This window comes from Oncorhynchus mykiss, chromosome 27 (assembly GCF_013265735.2).
Source record: "Oncorhynchus mykiss isolate Arlee chromosome 27, USDA_OmykA_1.1, whole genome shotgun sequence".
In the NCBI taxonomy this organism is placed as follows: domain Eukaryota; kingdom Metazoa; phylum Chordata; class Actinopteri; order Salmoniformes; family Salmonidae; genus Oncorhynchus; species Oncorhynchus mykiss.
The window spans coordinates 27,835,130-27,862,345 of record NC_048591.1 but is presented as its reverse complement, the minus strand read 5'-3'; the positions used below and the strand labels follow the sequence as shown (position 1 = coordinate 27,862,345).

The following is a 27,216-nucleotide window of genomic DNA, read 5'->3' as shown; positions in this document are numbered from 1 at the left end:
CCAGCCGAGTTCCCAAACAACTCGACACATCCCGTTGGATCTATTACCCCCCCCCCGCTCAGTCTCAATTCTGTGTTCCGAATAAAACAAAAACCGGGAACAGTTAGCAACGCACAACACCTCTCCCCACCAAAGAAATGCCACATCCTCTCCACCCCGCATTGAGTAAATAACATAGTTGCCCTCGTCCAGACCACAGTAAAAGAGGGGAGAAAAATAAAATCAATAGCCAAGCCTACATATACCTCCCCCGAGGGACATAGGGAACCCCAAGTAATAATAGCAGAAACAATAAAAAAACAGGGAAATAAAAGTAGGCTGAAACATTAGTAGGCCTAGGTTAGGCTATACAGCCCATCCCTCTCAGTTAAAGGAAAATAAATATAAATTGGACGGCTATAATGACCTTTAGGGGGTGGGTCTCTGGATATCGGCTATATGTCGTTTTACCTCCTTTAGTAATGGCATTAATCGCATTTAGTCATTGGTCTGTTTCTCATTGGCCAGGATTGTCTTTCAAAAAACGTTTTGCCTCTTCGGGAGTTTTGAAGTGTCGCAAGGCTCCTTGGTGAAGAATCCTGAGCTCGTTTGGGTATTTGAATCCCCTGAAGATGCCTCGGTCAATGGAGTATTTCTTCACTTCGTCAAATTCTCGGCGCTTTCGGCGTATTCCAGCTGACAGGTCCTGGTGTAAAGCGAGTTTGGCGTTTCCCACTGTGATTGTGTTGTTTTTCGCCGCCTGTAGGACTCGTTCCTTGTCGGTGAATCTCAGGAAACGTATGGTGATTGGGCGCGGTGGTTGTCTGGCTGCTGGTGGGGGCCTCAGTGCTCGGTGAGCTCTCTCGAGTTCTATGGGCCTGTCGGTGGACATGTGGAGTCACTCGGGAAGTTTGTCTTGCAGGTAGCGGATCAGTGGCATGTTTCCCTCTTCTTTTTCGCCCAGATTGAATAGAACACAATTATTCCTTAGCCCCCTGTTTTCTCTTCCAGATGCTCGACTTTCTTTTTAGCATATGCTATTGTTTCCATGGCATCTGTCTAAGTTTTCCATGGATAGGATTCGCCCCTCTGCCTCGTCCTGGCGCCCCGCGTTTATGGTTATCTTGTTGTTGATGTCAGGCAAAGCGTTTTCCAGGATTGTCAACTTGCCCCCTATCGCACTGAGCTGAGAGTAAATGGCATCTAATTTAGTGTTTAGTTCTGTACGTTGGGATCTCAACTCAGAAAGGATGTCTTCGACAGAGTGCGAGGTTGGCATTCGTTGTGCCTCGTGGGGGAGCGGGTTCTCTTGCTCCTGGCTAATGGCGCTAGTTTTTTCTGAAGCTAGCTTCTTCTTGGAGGCTTTCTCCGTCGCTAATACTCGAGTCCGGGTAAAAATGTCACCTGTAGTGTCGCCGCCATGACTTTTTCTTACTAAAGCTAAATGAGTTTGAACTTGGAGTGGAGGTAAGATTAGGAATTGGAAACTACTTGTGCGGAGCTCTTAGTTCATGCGGCCATCTCGTCCAAGGGTCACGTGATCCCCAACAGTGCTATTTTAAGTGATTTTCAAGACACCCAAAGTCAATTTAAATCCACAACAAAATCTGCAGGATAAAAAGCAATATAATCAAACATTCAAATAAGTAAACAGGCTATATTAAAGTGCACTAAACATAGAGACAGATTAACCATGGAGAACACGAAACATGATGATAGATTAACCAGGGAAGTGAATTTAACAGAGGTTAAAGCTAAAACAACAGAATCTGGGTACGTCTGTGTGAAGAGGTGTGGCTTTAGTGTGGATTTGAATAGTACACAAGTAGGCCTACGCTATTTTTGCACTGTAAAACTTTTTTTTAAGTGTTATGTTTTCCCAGATTCATAGTGTTATGCAGCCCAGGCCTATCTAGGAAGGCTGGGGATAAATTGTTTGCTCACAGCATCACATGATGACGTGGGCAACATAAACACTTAAACTCTGTAGATTAAAGTTAATAGTAATCAAAACTAATTTCACCACGAAAGGAAGTGCAATCGAAATGAATGAAGAAGACAAGGTAATTCTAGTGAGTTAATAAAATGACAAGGTGTTGCCTGTCAGCGTTGTAGACTACTGCCTCACAAGCCCGGGCTTTATTGGCACTGGCATACGCGCTTGCCTCTGCACTGAAGGAGCCACCGAACGCGGCCGCGTTGCAGCTCTCACTTTCTCCCGCTGCAGTATGTCCTACAATGACATATTTGGTGGGGATTGGCAGCCAACAATAGGATTGGATTGGGACTAAATCAAAGAATAAAACGATATTGAAATGAATATTATTAACAAATATTTCCCAGAAGATTTTGGGTTCAACCTAAGGCTGACTAGGACAGATCAATCAACTTGATCCGACACAGTAAGCCTACATGTCATACGTAAGTAAATCCACAAGAGAGACAATATTGCAAAGGCAGGACCATGTTCGATGGAAGGCAATCGAAAACGTTTGACGGGGAAATTTCTGTCAATATTAGCTAGTCCTACTGAGTGGGCAAGTAACCTTTCCCGCGCTCTTCCTAAAAATACTATTTGTGATGTCATAAAGGTCTAACGTTCCATGACGTAGCATGTAGCCCTAAATTACAGTCCCTGCTTGCAATATTGTCCTCACTCTCGACCTGAACTCAACTTGAATGTAACCAACACAGACAAGGACATGCTTTTTGAGATATAAAATAGCTTGAATGAATGAAGAAAGGGTAAGCTAAATTACTTCATACAATATTGGGGGAAAGTAAAAAAGGGTAAAGCAATATAAGCGGATATTTCTTGTAAAAAGCTATAACATATTGTAAAGCAAATGTACCATTCTTTATAAAGTCACCAGCTTAGCGCTGATATGGCTGTAGCTCTATTTATGATGTCCTCTGTACAGATCTACTCTGACATTGACATATTATTACTTATTGGAATGTCTGTCCTTCAGGTAGCACAGAGGGAGGATGGTGATCCTCAGAGGGAAGGAAAGGAAGTTGTTGAGGAAGAACCGGTGGCCACGCCCAAAGAGGAGGCCAAGAAGGGAAGGAAGGTAAGATGGCAGGAGTGACAGAGCACATCATAGGCCTACTGGGTTACACTCTGTACCTGATAGCAGTCATACCATAGATATCTATATATCTCAGATAACAACATACGTAGTAGCAGTTTTCAAAACGTGTTTTAAGAGCTGCTTTGACCTGGCCCATAGCCTATTCATAAATTGTCTCAGAGTAGGAGTGCTTATCTAGGATCAGTTTTGCATTTGAGATCATAATGAATACAATTATTTGGGCAAGGTTGAGCACACACCGTATCTGATGAACTTTATGTATACGGGCCCTGGTGTTACATGTCTGCTATCATTTGAGCTCTGGAATCTGTTCTGTTCTATCCTAGGCAAAAAGTAAGAGGAGTGGCAAGATGTCAAGGAAGCTGGGCACTGACAACGATGCAGGTCAGAGATTTACCTCTGTAGTACTACATTGTTTCTCTATTCTGTCTGTGATGTGCAGGTTGTGCTATCCATTTTCAATGAAACTGTAGTCTACTGTAATCAGTAAGAAAGGTCACATAGATAGCTTTATTCAAATAGGCCTATTCTAAAACCCTAAAACAATGAAATCGGAGTATTAAGAGATAAAACGTCTGATTTCTCTTTAATTTTGTTTCTACTTCCTCTATGGCAATCACATCTTTAGTCTCCAGGAATAAACACCTGGATAGAGGATCTGTAATTGAGCTCCTGGAGAAGAAAGCTGTTCAGGCTGCATTCGGCCCAGGCAACAAGGATGAGATGGAATACTCCTACCCAATCCTCATCTCATTCCTGCGCAATCTTACTGATGAGTATGTTAAAAGTTTTTCTGTAATGTTCAACATTTATGAAATATTGTGCAGTGGGAACTAAACACTAACTAAAACACTTATTTTAAATTGTCTAGGCAGTGGCAAGTGATCTACAAAGGACTAAAAAACCCTGTAAGTTTCCCTACCTGCCTTTGACCTTTGATGTGTCAATGATCTGTTGAATTCAGAGATTAGCCATCAAGTCATATTCTGTTATTCATGTTCTCTGTCAGACTTCATCAAACTTTGAATTCAGTCACAGACAAGAATAACAATGTTGATCAAATGCATTCTGTTCGATCTAGAATACTTTACATCACAGTTCCATTGAAAATACTGTTTTTGTTATGTTTGTTCAAATCAGATGACGAAGGAACAGCTTGCCAAATTGTGCAAGACAATTGTAACCTTCATCGCACAGACCACCCTGCAGATCCTGCTGCCAGCCCTGGCCCGCGTACTTGGGGTAAAGGACTTTGCTGACGACGACACTGACTCACCCAAGAGGGGTGGCAGTGCAAGATCCTTTGATGCCTTTGATCAGGAAAGACTGGAGCTCATCCAGGAAGTTAGATATCTGGCGAAGAAAATGTATAAGGGCGGCACAGGGGCTCAACATCTCAGGTCCCTAACACCCTCTTCTAAGAGGTATGTTCCCCTCAAGGTTTTCATGTATGGATTTCACCGAGATCATCTATCCCAGTGTTAGCCAATGCAATTTACTCTATCTGATGTAGTACAACATGTAATGTGTCAGCCTTTGAGCATATTCAAATGAATGAGCATGTAAAGCGATCAAAAGGACATGTAGATATTTAGAATACTAAAATTACAACGCTTGACCGATTTGCCAAGTTAAGACAGGAATTATCATGCTTTGCTTGTTCGTTTTAAAGTTCCCAGACCTCAGTGAAAGTCCTCCTGGGAATGACAGAGGACAGAATCATCAAAAGTGTCCAGGAGCAACTGTCTGATCATAATATCCTGTCCTCTTGCCCACCTGAGCTGACTGTTGGTCTTATCAAGGTGGTGGTCGAACAGCTTAACTCTGCCCTCTCTGCGACCATCAGCAGAGCCATTTCAGGGCGGTCCTCCCCTATTTCTTCTGGTACCCAGGCCGCTGAACAAATGGTCAACATGGTCCAGAAATGTTTTGATGATCACACCACCCCAGAGGACCAGAGCTCTACCTCTGTATTAGAGTCATGCATTCCACCTGCAACAGAAGAAGTGATGACTGTTATCGCAGAGATGGTGGGTGAATTGGAAAAAGAAGATCCGGAATTGGCTAAGGTTTTTCGAGAAGTGGCTGTGAAAGTTAAAATGTTGGCATCTGGCAGTGACCTTGTAGTGGAGCACCTGGATGTTGAAGACTCTCCTGTTCCAGAGGAGCTGAACATAATATGTACATCTTGCAAAGCAATGATGCAAAATCTTGGCACTCTGTTTAGTGTGAAGTTCAAGACCAAAGCCTCAAAGGCTGTGAGTGAAATTCTTGTGAGAAGGTTAATGAGCGATATCTCTGGTATGGTTCAACCTTCTCATTCGTTTAGTACCACTCCAAGCTTGATGAATGCATCTAGCCCATCTGACAGGATCCTTGATTCTGCGGCCACTGAGCTCATACAGACCAAAGTAGAATCTGAGTCATCAAAAATAATTGATAACTTTGTTGAAGATGTCAAGGACATTGTGCAGTATGCTGAATTAGATCAGCCAACAAGCACCCAGAGAGATACCCAAGTGGGACACTGTACGACAAAGCGGAAACCCTTCCATGCAGCTCGTAGACTCTGCGAGAGACTTCAGGCAAAGCTGGAGACATTGTTCCTCAGAATGGGTGGAGCTCCAGTCCAAGGGGAAGAACTTATGGAAAAAGCTGACTCCAGTGCTGTGCTTCTGGAGCATACTGACTCCAGTGATCTGCCTGTTTCAATCCTGAGCTTGCCTTCCCCATGTAGGAGTGAATCCCCTATATCAGAACGTAGTTCATCTTCTTTATCTGATGGATGTGATTCAACTGACTCTGTAGGAGAGAAAACACCAGAGCAACCTGAAACCAGTAAGATTGAGGCAATACTGCAAGTGGTCAACTCAACAGGACTTGGTTCTCTCCGTAAATGCCAAAGTGAGAACTCTCAACCATTACTGTCTCTCTGTGATTCCAACATGGTGCCCTGCACCAAAGAGGTCTTGTCCCAGATTGTGACCATGTATAGGTCAGAGGTGGCAGATTTGGAATGCACATCATCTGTTGCAGAGGGTTCCTCTTACAACTCCCTTGAAGTCTGTGGCTTTTTGGACAGTGTCATGTCTTATCTAGAAGACATGCCTGTGTCTGGTTCTTCATGGTTGGAAGGATTAAGAGATACTCCAGCCTCAGTCATTGAGAAACTCTCCAGTGAGGAGTTCCAGAAGAACGCTACCAACGAAGTGCGAAAAATACTGATCAAATCAGTCAGTAGCTTTCCCAGCAAAGTCAGTTCCAGCCAGACAGATTCTCAGATGTTGCCAGCAAAATCAACAATTTCCTTAAGGCATACAGATATAACTGCTTTTGAAATCGTTGGATCAATTACAAATGACATGAAGAGCCTTTTCCCACCCACAGAGTCTTCTACTACTCTATGGCAGGCAGACTCTATGCTTCAACAGAGTGATGAGAAAACCTCAGAGTACACTGAGGCCACACCCAAAGGCTCACAGTCTGGTTTGGAAGTATCTGAGAAGAAGATCTGGACAACTGCAAAGACTATTTACCACAATGTGAAGACAAAGATGAGGAATTATTTTACATGGCAAAATCAAGTCAAAGCAACAACGGCTCAAGCCAAAAAGACCCTCAGCCATATTCTGGTTTCAATTCAGAAAGAGCTGTCAAAATCTGACCAAACGGTGACTGCGCTTTCACAAATAGAGAATGTGGTTGGAATGATGCTGAAGGATGTTGAAAGGGTAAGCAGTGAATGTGGTGAGGAACTGATCTATCAAGCGCCACAGCGTTCTTCCTCCTCGTTGTCATCCTCATCTGCCAGATCAAAGAAATCAGAGTGGGAATTTTCACTCCCTGGCACTCCCATCTCTTCTGATTTACCAGAGAGTATTACTCAGCCCATTGTGAGATGCTCAGTCATCGACATGGGCAAATCTACTAAGCCAAAAACATCAGTGTGTGATGCCAGGGAAAGCATGTCTGCAATAGTGGATACCATCATAAAGGAGGTACATCCAGAGGAAGAAGGGGAGGTTGCATTCCACCCTGATCTATCAGCTGCAATAGCAAGACTGGAGGAGCTCATATCTCAGGGTAGGATTGGTGCTCTCTCACGTGATCTTACTCACCAAGTCAACCGCATCATTTCTGAGAGCAACTTGACCCCTCTGGTTCTGACAGTGGCGGCTGGAAAGAGTGCATCCGATACAGTCCTTACTGAGCTGAAGAGGAATGACAAGACGGTGGGGAAGCCCACAGCTTACAAGCTGGTTCAGCTTTTTGCAGAGGAGTCTGTGAAGCGCCTCTTGCTTCCTAGCCTTGTGCCCTCTACAGCTTCAATGAGTTTGGCTCAGGGAGTTAGTGTGCCGGCTAGCGTATCTGAAGATAGGATTTCATGTTCTTTTTCTACATCAGCATTTAGTGACACAGTCAGCCTGTTTACCAAAGTAATGGTAAGCCAGGTCATGGACTCTGTGGTTTCTGATGCACAAAGCATAGGGGCATCTCCAACCGGAACTTTAACTGATATAGGCAGTCTACTGAGTGGTAAGTCCTACCCTCTGCCATCTTTCTCCGCCATCAGCATGACAACAAGTGGGACCTCCAATGCTGCACGAGGCTTTGAGGCCAACATAGATGCTGAGGAAAGGGATACCATCAGTTGTTTCGGTGTACCTCAGAGCATTGTTTGTGATCAGAATTCAACCAGCCCGGATGTTGCTTCGCTTTCAACCCCATCCACTGACAACTTAGTCGGTGATGATGACTTCACCGGCCTCATCAGCATGTTAGTGGTGAGACTTCTGTCAAAAATCCAAACCCAAACTGATCTGTACCCAACTGACGTCACACGCACGTCACAAGACCTGATTCCAAAAGTTATAGCTGCCTTCTGTGCATGGTCAGGCTGCTCTGAGACCCAAGCTTATCCCAAGAACCTGAAGAGTCACAAAGTATACAGCACCGTCTACAAACATCTGTTGAAGGAGTTTGGCTCAGAGAAAATACTCCAACTGGCCGTGTCGACTCAGGACTCCACTTTCAATAGGATTCTTGTGAAGTCATTGAGCAAGGAGCTTCTCCACAGTTGTAACGAGGCATCAAGAGCAGCCTCAAGAACATCTTTCGATGCCACCAGGCCAGAAGCTCTTCTCATGGCTGAAGATGTGAAGGCTACCAGAGGGAAGCTGTCTTTCCTACAAAGGCTTGCCAGACTGAAATTCAACTTAAAGGTACATCACACTTATTTAAGTTAACAATTGTGTCAATGTGAGTAAACAATGTTATTTAGAGAAAATGTAAAACCATCCATTAATTCCAAAACCATTTATAAATCTTGTTGTGCTGGTGTGTAAGATGTGATCGTTATTACCGTGAGATTGTTCTGCTGTGACAGTTGTTTTGACATGTTTTTGTTTTAGCCATTCATGATGGGAAACAAGAAGGATTCCAATAAGAATTCCCGCCATTCTGAATCCAAAGACCAGACTACTGCTGAAGATATCATGTGTAAGTCCATACAGCAGGACATTTACTGTTTGAGATATTGGTGTACAAAGCTGCTATTGCAAAAATATTAAACCCTATATACAGTACATTATATATTATCGATAGTAATCTCTTATGTAAAATTATTTATAGTTTCCAAATCTCAAGATTCTGGTTCTCATTTATTTGTGAAAGTAATAATGAGTTGAAACTAAGAATACAATATACCATCATTTCTAAATGAAAGTGCATGTCAACTCTCTCTCTCTTCTGTCGCCCAACATAGTGGCACATCCTGCCACATTTGGACTCCCAGAGGGTCTTCCCTCCACCTCTCAACAGGAGAAGCCTCGCAAACGTCCCCTTCTAATCAGGATGTTTTCCACCATCTCCATAGGCCTATCCAAGCCATTCAAACGGTTTTCAAAGCAAGCTTAATACAACCATTTCCTTTAATACAGTAATATTTGCATTGAATTGATGGCCTTTGTCTTCTTTATTGTTGCCCTGTTAACACATTTGATTAGAAAATACATAGTATATTTAGTTTAGTTTATTATGCAGTCATAGTCACGGTGTAGGCTTAACAAAGTAATGTTGTCCTGAATAATGTATAGAACATGCACCCTCCCACCCCCCCACCCACACACACACACACACACACACAGTGTGATTCATTGAACATAGTACTTCAGATATGTCCCACAACCAACATTCAACCAGATATCAATGATTCAGTGTAAAATACATGTACTGTAACATAAACAGTATTTAATTTACAACCAATAAAATAATACATGATGCAGGACACTCAGTTATAAGGGAATTAACTGGTTTAACTTCTCAAACAAACACACACATTTCCATTTTCTGTGGATCGCCCATGTTTACATTTTACTGAATTCCAGTCTGACCTTTGACCTGTAGATGGCAATAAAGGTCTACTTTTGCTGCAGATCCACTTCTAAAGCTCAAACCTCTCTGGACAAGTAGCCAAAACATTTGTCCCTAGTGAGAGAGAGAGTATGTGTGTGTGGCAAGAAAAGGGAATATTGCACTACACTTTTATGATACAGATACATTTTGCATCCGGTAGCATAGCACAGCTGTAGTTTTTTCAAATGCCAAATGTACATGTAGCATGCTTCTGCCTACAGATGCTTTTCTGAGTGACTTGTGTTGTGAGAGAACCAGAATTCAAACATAAACTCCTGGATTACATTTTATAATATTGTCAGCTCTTTTTAGTAACATATGGTAGCATACATGTTTCACACGGTGGCAAGTCAAGCTAGTTAGTTACATGTAACAACATTACATTATATGGTCAATGTTTGTGTGTATCCTCTTAGCTTTTACCTTCGACATCAACAAGCGACGCACGGGCTGGTCCTGCAGACTCCCACGCCCATGGCCCAGGAGAAGGCTGGGGGCCACCTGCTCACTCACGTCCCAGCCATCTCCTTTGAGACCGACTCTACTGTGGAGTGCACCTCCAAGAGGACTCCGGAAGAGAGGGACCGGGTGAAGGTTAAACTGGCCAACATGGCCTTGATGGGAAGGATCAAAAGTCTTGGCTGTGAAATGCCCATTATGTGTGATTATCGAATTGATCATTTTCCACTTTTGAAACAACAATGGGAAAGACAGGGTTTATAGCAAAGGTTGCTCAGATTGGGCTTTTGGAAAAATTGGGAGAATGAAAGTGCACTCCTGATTCAGAGAGAAAGATCCAGCTTAATCATCCATACCATTGTTTAAATTACAATAAAAAAACATTCAAACTGTTCCTGAGTTTTGAAAGACAGAGAAAGGAAAACATCATTATCTTCAGTCTGTTCACACCTGTTCACACAAGTCCTACTGTCCACAATCTCAGGGTTCTTCAATACAAACACACCTGTTTCAGAAAACCTGATCACTTTCACATTCGAACAATGTTTGTAGGATACTTTTCAATAACTCAATAAATGTAAGTGTTGAAACCATACATAGCTGGTAACTTGAGCTCGGCAGAGTAGTTTTGACCTGTGTCCAGATGCAGTCATTTATGTTGTCTAAAGACAATTTGTCTCTTATAACAATGTTATTTTTCTGAATAATCTAATTTAATTGACTGGTAGGTAGTCACTAACTATTTGTAGCATGTGTTCCTCTGTTTATTGATATTTACATGGTGTGTATGTGTTAAGATGTTAAGTAATTAATGTTGATATTATCCAAAGGGTTTTTAACTGAAATGTTAAATGTATTTAAAAAATGGCAGAATCAAACAGTATTGGAATAGTGACTTGTATTTTGCATCTAGAAGTGTAAGAATTTTAGAAGAATGCTATTTCATCAGTCAAATGTTGCACTGTTTGATAAGACAGGGTAAAGAAAACCTCAATTTTAATTAGTTTAGTTGTGAGTTTGACATTTTACCACAAGAAGTCACTATAATACTATACGTTATCAAACAGGGTTGTGCTGAAAATCAAATGAACCACAGCCAAATTAATTATTTGCAACTGAGAGTAAGATTAAAAAAGACATGTATAACTTACTTTCTTGATAAAATACATTCTAAAATGTCAATATATGTGATTTCTGAGTATGTAGTGCACATATCTTTTTAAGGCCCAAAGCAGACGTTTTTATATCAATATCAAATCATTTCTGGGTAACAATTAAGTACCTTACTGTAATAGATTACGATGAAAATGGTCAAAAATGTCTTTTTTGCAAAAAAAACTTTCTCAAGCAATAATTTTGCTAGGACTGTCTGGGAGTGGTCAGTGTGGAGAGGAAATTAAAACTAGCTGTTATTGGCACTCTCTTTGTCGTTGGTCTATAAACCAATTTACACATGGTGATGTCGCCATGGAAAGCCAAAACTCTCGCCCATGCAAACCTGCTGATTAGAAGGTGCTGTATAGATGTGAGAAACTCTCTTTTCATGGCACTTCAATATCGAAGTGAATTTTTCGTAGCAGGTTAGGAAACTGAGGTTAAGGTTAGGAAAAGGGTTAGGGTTAGTGAAAATGCTCTCCAAACCTTCTACGAAAATGACTTTGCATTGAAGTGCTGTGAAAAGAATGTGTCCCTGCTCAGGTGTTGCATGCATCAACCAATGGTTGTGTGCCAAGTCATCCATTGTGTCATCGACTGACAGATTGCTATAACATATGGTGTGGTTAGCTGACACACAAAATACCTATCCAGGCAGTGTAAGATCTGGCAAGTGTCAGCAAGGCCTGGGCAGAGGAACATGCTCTGTATTTTCAACCAGAACTATCAGGAAGCAACCCCGATCACATTTTTGTAAAACACATTTACAGTGTTAGTTTCATCAGCTGTTGTACAATATGAAATACAATTATTTTGACTTCACAGGGCCTTTAAATGTAGGCAAACAAGTTTTCAGCATTCAAACTAATCTACCCAGCCAGATTCAGCACCATGGACAGTGAAGATCAGAATACCTGCGATCTGATGATTAGAACAACAGTGCTATTTTTTTTTTTTTCAATTTAAAGTTTTATTAAGTTTTCTTGTTTTTCAATCAACCAACAAAACACATTCCACATTCACAGGCTTTAAAAAAAGAAAAATTCAAAAAATAATAATACATATGAAAAAATAAAAATACAATTAAAATGAATGATAAAGTCAAATAAAAGCATTTATTTTCCTTGGTGCACACGTACTCAAAAACGAAATTAAAATAAAAACACACAAAAAAACATTTAACACTTGCAGCAGCACTATCAAGGTTCTTATCAGCTATTTCAAGCATTCGCTGAGACGACGGGCCAATAATTCGTTTTTAGGTTTTACAGTACCTTACACAACATGTATCTGCGCATTTCCCTAGTCACCCTGTTCACTCTGTCCAGTTTGAAATATAGTTGAATAGTGAAGACCAGAGTCTATCAAACTTGGGCTGTCTCTTGTGGAGGTCATAAGTGAGCTTTTCAAGAGGAAGAAAGTCAACAATCTGGTCAATCCACATTTTAAATGTAGGAGGGGTATTTGAGGCCCACAATAGAAGAATACATTTCTTAGCAGAATCTGGCAATCTCTCTACAGCTCCAAAATACATGCATATAGGTTCCACTTTCAGAGGTACATCTTTTACAGTTAGGAGACATATCTGTTTTCATTCTATGGAGTCTCAAAGGAGTATAATAAAATGTGTAAAAAAATTTGTAATTAGATTCTTTCATTTTTACACTGGTAGAGGAGCAGTATACCCTGTCGCAAACCTCCGCCCATAACTCATCACTGATAGTCAGACCAAGGTCCTTTTCCCAGATTATTTTCAAAGGAGTAAAGGAGGAGCTTCCTTTCTCAGAAAGGAGTCTATAGATGTAAGATATTTTGCCTTTAATGGATTGTGCTGTGACAAGAAGGGTTTCAACTTCATTCAACTGAGTTCTAAACCTCCTCTTGGAGGTAAATGAGGAAATTACATGTCTAATTTGAAGATATTTGAAAAAATGGGATCTTGGCACATCGAATTCACTGCAGAGCTCTTGAAAGGATTTCAGTGTAGTGGTTTTCTGATGAAATAGGTCTGAAAAGGTCCTGATTCCTAGAGTATGCCAAAGATTAAAGTTGGCCTCCCTCAGGGCTTTTGGCAAGTCTGGGTTGCCCACTATAGGCGAGTGAGAACATATTTGGGAGGAAATGCCCAGGTATTTCTTACAGTCCCTCCACGCTAGTAGGGTGCTGTAAATCACAAAGGTTTTGGCTATGTTGCCCACTTCACTAAAGTTATTAATGAATATAATTGAGCTTAAGGGCAATGAACCACAGGATTGGGCTTCTATCTGAATCCACGTTGACTCTTGTCTGTTTGTGATCCATGTTTGCATGTTGCGGATTTGGGCAGACCAGTAGTACAATTGAAGGGAGGGAAGGGCAAGACCACCCTTAGATTCAGGTTTCGATAGAGTGGAAAACTTGATCCTAGGTTTTTTATTGCCCCATATAAATTTGGTGATGCTTTGGTTAGTTGTTTTGAAAAAGGAACCTACTGGGAGATAGCATGGGAGCATCTGAAATAAGTAGTTCAGTCTAGGGAGGACGTTCATACGGATTACATTAATTCTTCCTACTAAGCTAATTGGGAGGGAGATCCAGGTTTGGAGATCGTTCTTGATTCGGTCCAGGAGTGGAAGATAATTTTCCTTAAAAAGGCTATTCAGATCTGGTGTCATGAAACCCCTGTGTTTTCCATTGGAAAGGACAAAGTGTCTTCATAGAGCTGGTGAGTGTAATATTGAGAGGGCAGGCAGTGGATTTGTTAAAATTGATCTTATAACCTGAAAACTTGCCATACTGAGCAATTGTGTCTAAAATGAGAGGGAGGGATTTCTCAGGGTTGGATATGTAGAGCAAGACATCATCCGCGTAAAGCGAAATCTTGTGCTGCAGGCCGCCTGCAGAAACACCCATAATACTTGGATTGCTCCTTATCAGCTCTGCCAGAGGCTCCGCCCCCAACAAGTAGAGCAGCGGGGACAGCGAGCACCCTTGTCTTGTGCCCCGTTCCAGAGGGAATCTGTCAGAGTTCAGTCCATTAGTAGTCACCATGGCATTTGGATGAGAGTATAGTGATTTGATCCATTTAATAAAATTTGGGCCCATATTGAACTTTTCTAAGACTGAAAACAGAAAGCTCCACTCCATCCTGTCAAACGCCTTCTCAGCATCCAGTGAAGCCAGTAGGACAGGGGTCTTCTGTGCGTTTACTTGATCAATAATATCAAAAAGACGGCGAATGTTATCAGAAGAGTATCTGTCTCTAATAAATCCAGTTTGGTCCGCTTTTATTATTTTGGGAAGAAGAGTGTTAAGTCTTTTGGCGAGCAATTTGGTAATTATTTTATAGTCGAAATCCAACAAGCTTATGGGCCGGAAGGACGAGCAGGATAGGGGGTCCTTGTCTTTTTTTAGCAACACTGTAATGCGAGCTGTGTGCATTGAGTCTGAGAGAACTCCGTTTTTGCCTCCAGGATCTCCTCAGGAGTGAAGGGGTAGTGGAGATCTTCTTGGTCGGTCTCTGATAGTTTAGGTAGCGAGATTCCCTCTAGGAAAGAGTGGAGTTCTGCCTCCGTGTGTTTTCTCTCAGAGGTATATAGTTTGCAGTAAAAATCATGAAAAGTTAAATGGATCTTTTTTGGGTCATATGTGACCTCGTCCTCTGCTGTTCGGATAGCCATGATTGTACGCTCTGACTGCTCCTTTTTTAATTGGTAAGCAAGTAATCTACTGGGCCTATTGCTATACTCATGGTATTTCTGTTTAGTAAAGAAAACTTTTTTTTTTATCTCCCGAGTGTAGTCCAAATTCAGTTTGGCTTTGGATGCTTTAAGATGACTCCAGGAGGTGCTGTCTAGGGATTGTTTATGTATTTTTTCACAGCATTCCAGCTCCCTCTCAAGATCTAGCCTGTGTGCTTCCATTGCTTTTTTCTTAGAGGAAGCATATGCAATTAGATGACCTCTTAGTGTGGCTTTAGCAGCGTCCCACATTGTGGCCGGAGAAACAGGAGAATCTTTATTGTCTTGTGTGTAGTTGTCTATCCATGTAGTTACCAATGTATGGAACGCTTCGTTTGATAGCATGGAGGTGTTGAATTTCCAGCTCTTTGACCTTGGGATGTTTTTGCAGAGGTCAAAGCGGAGGTGGACAAAGGCGTGATCTGAAAGTGCTATGGGTCCGATTGTACAAGTGGCTGAATTTATGAAACTCTTTGGGATAAAAATGTAATCTATACGGGAGTAGGTGTTATGGACATTAGAGTAGTATGTATAGTCCATAGATGAGCTATTAGTCTCTCTCCAGATATCTATCAGTCCCATCTCTTTAGTAAGAGAGTTCAACATCTTTGCAGATCTAGGATTTGTGGTGGGGACTTGAGATGATTTGTCTAGGGTTGGGTTAAGGGTACAATTAAAATCTCCAGCCACCACGCCTATGGAGACACAATGCTCATTGAACAGGGTTATAATTTTTGACAATGAAGGCAGGCAGGAGTATCTGTGTTAGGGGCGTATATGTTTAATATAGTAATTGGTTGACCATATAGTGACCCAGTTATCAAAATAAATCTCCCCTCTGGATCAGATATGTTTTTGTCAATTATGAATGGAACATTTTTATGGATAAGTATGGCTGTGCCTCTACTGTTTGATTTGAAAGATGAGAAATACACCTGTCCCACCCAAGCTCTGCTGAGTTTGGCATGTTCAGCATCACAGAAGTGTGTCTCTTGTAATAGCGATGTCTGCTTTTTCCTTTTTTAGAGCACATAGTATCTTTTTTCGTTTTATTGCATGCCCTAGACCATGGCAGTTCCATGTCAATAGATTCAAGGTACTAGTCATCGAGCAGTAATCGAACTTTAGTGCAAGTCATCGCTGGGTAAAAATGGATGGTAATTACAGCTGCGTTCACAAAAGGAAAATAAATGGTGTACATAAAATAATAATCTCTGAACACCCCAGCCGAGTTCCCAAACAACTCGACACATCCCGTTGGATCTATTACCCCCCGCTCAGTCTCAATTCTGTGTTCCGAATAAAACAAAAACCGGGAACAGTTAGCAACGCACAACACCTCTCCCCACCAAAGAAATGCCACATCCTCTCCACCCCGCATTGAGTAAATAACATAGTTGCCCTCGTCCAGACCACAGTAAAAGAGGGGAGAAAAATAAAATCAATAGCCAAGCCTACATATACCTCCCCCGAGGGACATAGGGAACCCCAAGTAATAATAGCAACAACAACAAAAGAACAGGGAAATAAAAGTAGGCTGAAACATTTGTAGGCCTAGGTTAGGCTATACAGCCCATCCCTCTCAGTTAAAGGAAAATAAATATAAATTGGACGGCTATAATGACCTTTAGGGGGTGGGTCTCTGGATATCGGCTATATGTCGTCTTACCTCCTTTAGTAATGGCATTAATCGCATTTAGTCATTGGTCTGTTTCTCATTGGCCAGGATTGTCTTTCAAAAAACGTTTTGCCTCTTCGGGAGTTTTGAAGTGTCGCAAGGCTCCTTGGTGAAGAATCCTGAGCTCGTTTGGGTATTTGAATCCCCTGAAGATGCCTCGGTCAATGGAGTATTTCTTCACTTCGTCAAATTCTCGGCGCATTCCAGCTGACAGGTCCTGGTGTAAAGCGAGTTTGGCGTTTCCCACTGTGATGGTGTTGTTTTTCGCCGCCTGTAGGACTCGTTCCTTGTCGGTGAATCTCAGGAAACGTATGGTGATTGGGCGCGGTGGTTGTCTGGCTGCTGGTGGGGGCCTCAGTGCTCGGTGAGCTCTCTCGAGTTCTATGGGCCTGTCGGTGGACATGTGGAGCCACTCGGGAAGTTTGTCTTGCAGGTAGCGGATCAGTGGCATGTTTCCCTCTTCTTTTTCGCCCAGATTGAATAGAACACAATTATTCCTTCGCCCCCTGTTTTCCAGGTCCTCTGTTTTCTCTTCCAGATGCTCGATTTTCTTTTTAGCATATGCTATTGTTTCCATGGCATCTGTCAATAAGTTTTCCATGGATAGGATTCGCCCCTCTGCCTCGTCCAGGCGCCCCGCCCCGCGTTTATGGTTATCTTGTTGTCGATGTCAGGCAAAGCGTTTTCCAGGATTGTCACCATGCCCCCTATCGCACTGAGCTGAGAGTTAATGGCATCTAATTTAGTGTTTAGTTCTGTACGTTGGGATCTCAACTCAGAAAGGATGTCTTCGACAGAGTGCGAGGTTGGCATTCGTTGTGCCTCGTGGGGGAGCGGGTTCTCTTGCTCCTGGCTAATGGCGCTAGTTTTTTCTGAAGCTAGCTTCTTCTTGGAGGCTTTTTCCGTCGCTAATACTCGAGTCCGGGTAAAAATGTCACCTGTAGTGTCGCCGCCATGACTTTTTCTTACTAAAGCTAAATGAGTTTGAACTTGGAGTGGAGGTAAGATTAGGAATTGGAAACTACTTGTGCGGAGCTCTTAGTTCATGCGGCCATCTCGTCCAAGGGTCACGTGATCCCCAACAGTGCTATTTTAAGTGATTTTCAAGACACCCAAAGTCAATTTAAATCCACAACAAAATCTGCAGGATAAAAAGCAATATAATCAAACATTCAAATAAGTAAACAGGCTATATTAAAGTGCACTAAACATAGAGACAGATTAACCATGGAGAACACGAAACATGATGACAGATTAACCAGGGAAGTGAATTTAACAGAGGTTAAAGCTAAAACAACAGAATCTGGGTACGTCTGTGTGAAGAGGTGTGGCTTTAGTGTGGATTTGAATAGTACACAAGTAGGCCTACGCTATTTTTGCACTGTAAAACTTTTTTTTTAAGTGTTATGTCTTCCCAGATTCATAGTGTTATGCAGCCCAGGCCTATCTAGGAAGGCTGGGCATAAATTGTTTGCTCACAGCATCACATGATGACGTGGGCAACATAAACACTTAAACTCTGTAGATTAAAGTTAATAGTAATCAAAACTAATTTCACCACGAAAGGAAGTGCAATCGAAATGAATGAAGAAGACAAGGTAATTCTAGTGAGTTAATAAAATGACAAGGTGTTGCCTGTCAGCGTTGTAGACTACTGCCTCACAAGCCCGGGCTTTAGTGGCACTGGCATACGCGCTTGCCTCTGCACTGAAGGAGCCACCGAACGCGTCCGCGTTGCAGCTCTCACTTTCTCCCGCTACAGTATGTCCTACAATGACATATTTGGTGGGGATTGGCAGCCAACAATAGGATTGGATTGGGACTAAATCAAAGAATAAAACGATATTGAAATGAATATTATTAACAAATATTTCCCAGAAGATTTTGGGTTCAACCTAAGGCTGACTAGGACAGATCAATCAACTTGATCCGACACAGTAAGCCTACATGTCATACGTAAGTAAACCCACAAGAGAGACAATATTGCAAAGGCAGGACCATGTTCGATGGAAGGCAATCGAAAACGTTTGACGGGGAAATTTCTGTCAATATTAGCTAGTCCTACTGAGTAGGCAAGTAACCTTTCCCGCGCTCTTCCTAAAAATACTATTTGTGATGTCATAAAGGTCTAACGTTCCATGACGTAGCATGTAGCCCTAAATTACAGTCCCTGCCTGCAATATTGTCCTCACTCTCGACCTGAACTCAACTTGAATGTAACCAACACAGACAAGGACATGCTTTTTGAGATATAAAATAGCTTGAATGGATGAAGAAAGGGTAAGCTAAATTACTTCATACAATATTGGGGGAAAGTAAAAAAGGGTAAAGCAATATAAGCGGATATTTCTTGTAAAAAGCTATAACATATTGTAAAGCAAATGTACCATTCTTTATAAAGTCACCAGCTTAGCGCTGATATGGCTGTAGCTCTATTTATGATGTCCTCTGCACAGATCTACTCTGACAGTGACATATTATTACTTATTGGAATGTCTGTCCTTCAGGTAGCACAGAGGGAGGATGGTGATCCTCAGAGGGAAGGAAAGGAAGTTGTTGAGGAAGAACCGGTGGCCACGCCCAAAGAGGAGGCCAAGAAGGGAAGGAAGGTAAGATGGCAGGAGTGACAGAGCACATAATAGGCCTACTGGGTTACACTCTGTACCTGATAGCAGCCATACCATAGATATCTATATATCTCAGATAACAACATATGTAGTAGCTGTTTTCAAAACGTGTTTTAAGAGCTGCTTTGACCTGGCCCATAGCCTATTCATAAATTGTCTCAGAGTAGGAGTGCTTATCTAGGATCAGTTTTGCATTTGAGATCATAATGAATACAATTATTTGGGCAAGGTTGAGCACACTCCGTATCTGATGAACTTTATGTATACGGGCCCTGGTGTTACATGTCTGCCATCATTTGAGCTCTGGAATCTGTTCTGTTCTATCCTAGGCAAAAAGTAAGAGGAGTGGCAAGAAGTCAAGGAAGCTGGGCACTGACAACGATGCAGGTCAGAGATTTACCTCTGTAGTACTACATTGTTTCTCTATTCTGTCTGTGATGTGCAGGTTGTGCTATCCATTTTCAATGAAACTGTAGTCTACTGTAATCAGTAAGAAAGGTCACATAGATAGCTTTATTCAAATAGGCCTATTCTAAAACCCTTAAACAATGAAATCAGAGTATTAAGAGATAAAACGTCTGATTTCTCTTTAATTTTGTTTCTACTTCCTCTACGGCAATCACATCTTTAGTCTCCAGGAATAAACACCTGGATAGAGGATCTGTAATTGAGCTCCTGGAGAAGAAAGCTGTTCAGGCTGCATTCGGCCCAGGCAACAAGGATGAGATGGAATACTCCTACCCAATCCTCATCTCATTCCTGCGCAATCTTACTGATGAGTATGTTAAAGGTTTTTCTGTAATGTTCAACATTTATGAAATATTGTGCAGTGGGAACTAAACACTAACTAAAACACTTATTTTAAATTTTCTAGGCAGTGGCAAGTGATCTACAAAGGACTAAAAAACCCTGTAAGTTTCCCTACCTGCCTTTGACCTTTGACGTGTCAATGATCTGTTGAATTCAGAGATTAGCCATCAAGTCATATTCTGTTATTCATGTTCTCTGTCAGACTTCATCAAACTTTGAATTCAGTCACAGACAAGAATAACAATGTTGATCAAATGCATTCTGTTCGATCTAGAATACTTTACATCACAGTTCCATTGAAAAGACTGTTTTTGTTCTGTTTGTTCAAAACAGATGACGAAGGAACAGCTTGCCAAATTGTGCAAGACAATTGTAACCTTCATCGCACAGACCACCCTGCAGATCCTGCTGCCAGCCCTGGCCCGCGTACTTGGGGTAAAGGACTTTGCTGACGACGACACTGACTCACCCAAGAGGGATGGCAGTGCAAGATCCTTTGCTGCCTTTGATCAGGAAAGACTGGAGCTCATCCAGGAAGTTAGATATCTGGCGAAGAAAATGTATAATGCTCAACATCTCAGGTCCCTAACACCCTCTTCTAAGAGGTATGTTCCCCTCAAGGTTTTCATGTATGGATTTCACCGAGATCATCTATCCCAGTGTTAGCCAATGCAATTTACTCTATCTGATGTAGTACAAAATGTAATGTATCAGCCTTTGAGCATATTCAAATGAATGAGCATGTAAAGCGATCAAAAGGACATGTAGATATTTAGAATACTAAAATTACAACTCTTGACCGATTTGCCAAGTTAAGACAGGAATTATCATGCTTTGCTTGTTCGTTTTAAAGTTCCCAGACCTCAGTGAAAGTCCTCCTGGGAATGACAGAGGACAGAATCATCAAAAGTGTCCAGGAGCAACTGTCTGATCATAATATCCTGTCCTCTTGCCCACCTGAGCTGACTGTTGGTCTTATCAAGGTGGTGGTCGAACAGCTTAACTCTGCCCTCTCTGCGACCATCAGCAGAGCCATTTCAGGGCGGTCCTCCCCTATTTCTTCTGGTACCCAGGCCGCTGAACAAATGGTCAACATGGTCCAGAAATGTTTTGATGATCACACCACCCCAGAGGACCAGAGCTCTACCTCTGTATTAGAGTCATGCATTCCACCTGCAACAGAAGAAGTGATGACTGTTATCGCAGAGATGGTGGGTGAATTGGAAAAAGAAGATCCGGAATTGGCTAAGGTTTTTCGAGAAGTGGCTGTGAAAGTTAAAATGTTGGCATCTGGCAGTGACCTTGTAGTGGAGCACCTGGATGTTGAAGACTCTCCTGTTCCAGAGGAGCTGAACATAATATGTACATCTTGCAAAGCAATGATGCAAAATCTTGGCACTCTGTTTAGTGTGAAGTACAAGACCAAAGCCTCAAAGGCTGTGAGTGAAATTCTTGTGAGAAGGTTAATGAGCGATATCTCTGGTATGGTTCAACCTTCTCATTCGTTTAGTACCACTCCAAGCTTGATGAATGCATCTAGCCCATCTGACAGGATCCTTGATTCTGCGGCCACTGAGCTCATACAGACCAAAGTAGAATCTGAGGCATCAAAAATAATTGATAACTTTGTTGAAGATGTCAAGGACATTGTGCAGTATGCTGAATTAGATCAGCCAACAAGCACCCAGAGAGATACCCAAGTGGGACACTGTACGACAAAGCGGAAACCCTTCCATGCAGCTCGTAGACTCTGCGAGAGACTTCAGGCAAAGCTGGAGACATTGTTCCTCAGAATGGGTGGAGCTCCAGTCCAAGGGGAAGAACTTATGGAAAAAGCTGACTCCAGTGCTGTGCTTCTGGAGCATACTGACTCCAGTGATCTGCCTGTTTCAATCCTGAGCTTGCCTTCCCCATGTAGGAGTGAATCCCCTATATCAGAACGTAGTTCATCTTCTTTATCTGATGGATGTGATTCAACTGACTCTGTAGGAGAGAAAACACCAGAGCAACCTGAAACCAGTAAGAGTGAGGCAATACTGCAAGTGGTCAACTCAACAGGACTTGGTTCTCTCCGTAAATGCCAAAGTGAGAACTCTCAACCATTACTGTCTCTCTGTGATTCCAACATGGTGCCCTGCACCAAAGAGGTCTTGTCCCAGATTGTGACCATGTATAGGTCAGAGGTGGCAGATTTGGAATGCACATCATCTGTTGCAGAGGGTTCCTCTTACAACTCCCTTGAAGTCTGTGGCTTTTTGGACAGTGTCATGTCTTATCTAGAAGACATGCCTGTGTCTGGTTCTTCATGGTTGGAAGGATTAAGAGATACTCCAGCCTCAGTCATTGAGAAACTCTCCAGTGAGGAGTTCCAGATGAACGCTACCAACGAAGTGCGAAAAATACTGATCAAATCAGTCAGTAGCTTTCCCAGCAAAGTCAGTTCCAGCCAGACAGATTCTCAGATGTTGCCAGCAAAATCAACAATTTCCTTAAGGCATACAGATATAACTGCTTTTGAAATCGTTGGATCAATTACAAATGACATGAAGAGCCTTTTCCCACCCACAGAGTCTTCTACTACTCTATGGCAGGCAGACTCTATGCTTCAACAGAGTGATGAGAAAACCTCAGAGTACACTGAGGCCACACCCAAAGGCTCACAGTCTGGTTTGGAAGTATCTGAGAAGAAGATCTGGACAACTGCAAAGACTATTTACCACAATGTGAAGACAAAGATGAGGAATTATTTTACATGGCAAAATCAAGTCAAAGCAACAACGGCTCAAGCCAAAAAGACCCTCAGCCATATTCTGGTTTCAATTCAGAAAGAGCTGTCAAAATCTGACCAAACGGTGACTGCGCTTTCACAAATAGAGAATGTGGTTGGAATGATGCTGAAGGATGTTGAAAGGGTAAGCAGTGAATGTGGTGAGGAACTGATCTATCAAGCGCCACAGCGTTCTTCCTCCTCGTTGTCATCCTCATCTGCCAGATCAAAGAAGTCAGAGTGGGAATTTTCACTCCCTGGCACTCCCATCTCTTCTGATTTACCAGAGAGTATTACTCAGCCCATTGTGAGATGCTCAGTCATCGACATGGGCAAATCTACTAAGCCAAAAACATCGGTGTGTGATGCCAGGGAAAGCATGTCTGCAATAGTGGATACCATCATAAAGGAGGTACATCCAGAGGAAGAAGGGGAGGTTGCATTCCACCCTGATCTATCAGCTGCAATAGCAAGACTGGAGGAGCTCATATCTCAGGGTAGGATTGGTGCTCTCTCACGTGATCTTACTCACCAAGTCAACCGCATCATTTCTGAGAGCAACTTGACCCCTCTGGTTCTGACAGTGGTGGCTGGAAAGAGTGCATCCGATACAGTCCTTACTGAGCTGAAGAGGAATGACAAGACGGTGGGGAAGCCCACAGCTTACAAGCTGGTTCAGCTTTTTGCAGAGGAGTCTGTGAAGCGCCTCTTGCTTCCTAGCCTTGTGCCCTCTACAGCTTCAATGAGTTTGGCTCAGGGAGTTAGTGTGCCGGCTAGCGTATCTGAAGATAGGATTTCATGCTCTTTTTCTACATCAGCATTTAGTGACACAGTCAGCCTGTTTACCAAAGTAATGGTAAGCCAGGTCATGGACTCTGTGGTTTCTGATGCACAAAGCAGAGGGTCATCTCCAACCGGAACTGTAACTGATATAGGCAGTCTACTGAGTGGTAAGTCCTACCCTCTGCCATCTTTCTCCGCCATCAGCATGACAACAAGTGGGACCTCCAATGCTGCACGAGGCTTTGAGGCCAACATAGATGCTGAGGAAAGGGATACCATCAGTTGTTTCGGTGTACCTCAGAGCATTGTTTGTGATCAGAATTCAACCAGCCCGGATGTTGCCTCGCTTTCAACCCCATCCACTGACAACTTAGTCGGTGATGATGACTTCACCGGCCTCATCAGCATGTTAGTGGTGAGACTTCTGTCAAAAATCCAAACCCAAACTGATCTGTACCCAACTGAGGTCACACGCACGTCACAAGACCTGATTCCAAAAGTTATAGCTGCCTTCTGTGCATGGTCAGGCTGCTCTGAGACCCAAGCTTATCCCAAGAACCTGAAGAGTCACAAAGTATACAGCACCGTCTACAAACATCTGTTGAAGGAGTTTGGCTCAGAGAAAATACTCCAACTGGCCGTGTCGACTCAGGACTCCACTTTCAATAGGATTCTTGTGAAGTCATTGAGCAAGGAGCTTCTCCACAGTTGTAACGAGGCATCAAGAGCAGCCTCAAGAACATCTTTTGAAACCACCAGGCCAGAAGCTCTTCTCATGGCTGAAGATGTGAAGGCTACCAGAGGGAAGCTGTCTTTCCTACAAAGGCTTGCCAGACTGAAATTCAACTTAAAGGTACATCACACTTATTTAAGTTAACAATTGTGTCAATGTGAGTAAACAATGTTATTTAGAGAAAATGTAAAACCATCCATTAATTCCAAAACCATTTATAAATCTTGTTGTGCTGGTGTGTAAGATGTGATCGTTATTACCGTGAGATTGTTCTGCTGTGACAGTTGTTTTGACATGTTTTTGTTTTAGCCATTCATGATGGGAAACAAGAAGGATTCCAATAAGAATTCCCGCCATTCTGAATCCAAAGACCAGACTACTGCTGAAGATATCATGTGTAAGTCCATACAGCAGGACATTTACTGTTTGAGATATTGGTGTACAAAGCTGCTATTGCAAAAATATTAAACCCTATATACAGTACATTATATATTATCGATAGTAATCTCTTATGTAAAATTATTTATAGTTTCCAAATCTCAAGATTCTGGTTCTCATTTATTTGTGAAAGTAATAATGAGTTGAAACTAAGAATACAATATACCATCATTTCTAAATGAAGGTGCATGTCAACTCTCTCTCTCTTCTGTCGCCCAACATAGTGGCACATCCTGCCACATTTGGACTCCCAGAGGGTCTTCCCTCCACCTCTCAACAGGAGAAGCCTCGCAAACGTCCCCTTCTAATCAGGATGTTTTCCACCATCTCCATAGGCTTATCCAAGCCATTCAAACGGTTTTCAAAGCAAGCTTAATACAACAATTTCCTTTAATACAGTAATATTTGCATTGAATTGATGGCCTTTGTCTTCTTTAGTGTTGCCCTGTTAACACATTTGATTAGAAAATACATAGTATATTTAGTTTAGTTTATTATGCAGTCATAGTCACGGTGTAGGCTTAACAAAGTAATGTTGTCCTGAATAATGTATAGAACATGCACCCATTGAACACATACACATAGTACTTCAGATATGTCCCACAACCAACATTCAACCATATATCAATGATTCAGTGTAAAATACATGTACTGTAAAATAAACAGTATTTAATTTACAACCAATAAAATAATACATGATGCAGGACACTCAGTTATAAGGGAATTAACTGGTTTAACTTCTCAAACAAACACACACATTTCCATTTTCTGTGGATCGCCCATGTTTACATTTTACTGAATTCCAGTCTGACCTTTGACCTGTAGATGGCAATAAAGGTCTACTTTTGCTGCAGATCCACTTCTAAAGCTCAAACCTCTCTGGACAAGTAGCCAAAACATTTGTCCCTAGTGAGAGAGAGAGTATGTGTGTGTGGCAAGAAAAGGGAATATTGCACTACACTTTTATGATACAGATACATTTTGCATCCGGTAGCATAGCACAGCTGTAGTTTTTTCAAATGCCAAATGTACATGTAGCATGCTTCTGCCTACAGATGCTTTTCTGAGTGACTTGTGTTGTGAGAGAACCAGAATTCAAACATAAACTCCTGGATTACATTTTATAATATTGTCAGCTCTTTTTAGTAACATATGGTAGCATACATGTTTCACACGGTGGCAAGTCAAGCTAGTTAGTTACATGTAACAACATTACATTATATGGTCAATGTTTGTGTGTATCCTCTTAGCTTTTACCTTCGACCTCAACAAGCGACGCACGGGTGAATGAAAGTGCACTCCTGATTCAGAGAGAAAGATCCAGCTTAATCATCCATACCATTGTTTAAATTACAATAAAAAAACATTCAAACTGTTCCTGAGTTTTGAAAGACAGAGAAAGGAAAACATCATTATCTTCAGTCTGTTCACACCTGTTCACACAAGTCCTACTGTCCACAATCTCAGGGTTCTTCAATACAAACACACCTGTTTCAGAAAACCTGATCACTTTCACATTCGAACAATGTTTGTAGGATACTTTTCAATAACTCAATAAATGTAAGTGTTGAAACCATACATAGCTGGTAACTTGAGCTCGTCAGAGTAGTTTTGACCTGTGTCCAGATGCAGTCATTTATGTTGTCTAAAGGCAATTTGTCTCTTATAACAATGTTATTTTTCTGAATAATCTAATTTAATTGACTGGTAGGTAGTCACTAACTATTTGTAGCATGTGTTCCTCTGTTTATTGATATTTACATGGTGTGTATGTTTATTTTATTTATTTATTTTACCTTTATTTAACCAGGTAGGCAAGTTGAGAACAAGTTCTCATTTACAATTGCGACCTGGCCAAGATAAAGCAAAGCAGTTCGACAGATACAACAACACAGAGTTACACATGGAGTAAAACAAACATACAGTCAATAATAAAGTATAAACAAGTCTATATACAATGTGAGCAAATGAGGTGAGAAGGGAGGTAAAGGCAAAAAAGGCCTTGGTGGCAAGGTAAATACAATATAGCAAGTAAAACACTGGAATGGTAGTTTTGCAATGGAAGAATGTGCAAAGTAGAAATAAAAATAATGGGGTGCAAAGGAGCAAAATAAATAAATAAATTAAATACAGTTGGGAAAGAGGTAGTTGATAGGGCTAAATTATAGGTGGGCTATGTACAGGTGCAGTAATCTGTGAGCTGCTCTGACAGTTGGTGCTTAAAGCTAGTGAGGGAGATAAGTGTTTCCAGTTTCAGAGATTTTTGTAGTTCGTTCCAGTCATTGGCAGCAGAGAACTGGAAAGAGAGGCGGCCAAAGAAAGAATTGGTTTTGGGGGTGACTAGAGAGATATACCTGCTGGAGCGTGTGCTACAGGTGGGAAATTCTAGATTTAACTTTGGATTGGAGATGTTTGATATGGGTCTGGAAGGAGAGTTTACAGTCTAACCAGACACCTAAGTATTTGTAGTTGTCCACGTATTCTAAGTCAGAGCCGTCCAGAGTAGTGATGTTGGACAGGCGGGTAGGTGCAGGTAGCGATCGGTTGAAGAGCATGCAT

The 27,216-nt window shown here is 41.8% G+C and overlaps 4 protein-coding genes across 6 annotated transcripts; all 4 read left to right on the top strand.

The window, feature by feature from the left end:
• The first annotated feature begins 2,177 nt into the window (after nucleotides 1-2,177).
• Nucleotides 2,178-5,817, top strand: LOC118944652. The gene is made up of 8 exons (XM_036964657.1): nucleotides 2,178-2,400; nucleotides 2,952-3,053; nucleotides 3,401-3,458; nucleotides 3,703-3,850; nucleotides 3,946-3,982; nucleotides 4,215-4,498; nucleotides 4,747-5,593; nucleotides 5,812-5,817. The coding sequence occupies exons 1-8, from the start codon at nucleotides 2,392-2,394 to the stop codon at nucleotides 5,815-5,817; spliced, it is 1,491 nt and encodes a 496-aa protein (XP_036820552.1). The 5' UTR covers nucleotides 2,178-2,391.
• Nucleotides 5,818-7,030: 1,213 nt separating this feature from the next.
• Nucleotides 7,031-11,013, top strand: LOC118944703. 3 transcript variants are annotated; one of them, XM_036965079.1, is made up of 4 exons: nucleotides 7,031-8,296; nucleotides 8,486-8,573; nucleotides 8,839-8,980; nucleotides 9,905-11,009. In XM_036965079.1, the coding sequence occupies exons 1-4, from the start codon at nucleotides 7,040-7,042 to the stop codon at nucleotides 10,209-10,211; spliced, it is 1,794 nt and encodes a 597-aa protein (XP_036820974.1). In that variant the 5' UTR covers nucleotides 7,031-7,039; the 3' UTR covers nucleotides 10,212-11,009. The 3 variants fall into 3 exon arrangements, with proteins under 3 accessions (XP_036820974.1, XP_036820975.1, XP_036820976.1); XM_036965080.1 differs by having other exon boundaries at nucleotides 8,839-8,971; nucleotides 9,905-11,008; XM_036965081.1 differs by lacking the exon at nucleotides 8,839-8,980 and having other exon boundaries at nucleotides 9,905-11,013.
• A 6,908-nt stretch (nucleotides 11,014-17,921) lies between these two features.
• LOC118944651 lies at nucleotides 17,922-22,781 on the top strand. The gene is made up of 8 exons (XM_036964656.1): nucleotides 17,922-18,455; nucleotides 19,007-19,108; nucleotides 19,456-19,513; nucleotides 19,758-19,905; nucleotides 20,001-20,037; nucleotides 20,270-20,541; nucleotides 20,790-22,591; nucleotides 22,762-22,781. The coding sequence occupies exons 1-8, from the start codon at nucleotides 18,447-18,449 to the stop codon at nucleotides 22,779-22,781; spliced, it is 2,448 nt and encodes an 815-aa protein (XP_036820551.1). The 5' UTR covers nucleotides 17,922-18,446.
• Nucleotides 22,782-23,319: 538 nt separating this feature from the next.
• Nucleotides 23,320-25,185, top strand: LOC118944702. Its single transcript, XM_036965078.1, has 3 exons — nucleotides 23,320-24,339; nucleotides 24,529-24,616; nucleotides 24,882-25,185. The coding sequence occupies exons 1-3, from the start codon at nucleotides 23,446-23,448 to the stop codon at nucleotides 25,031-25,033; spliced, it is 1,134 nt and encodes a 377-aa protein (XP_036820973.1). The 5' UTR covers nucleotides 23,320-23,445; the 3' UTR covers nucleotides 25,034-25,185.
• The last annotated feature ends 2,031 nt before the right edge of the window (nucleotides 25,186-27,216 follow it).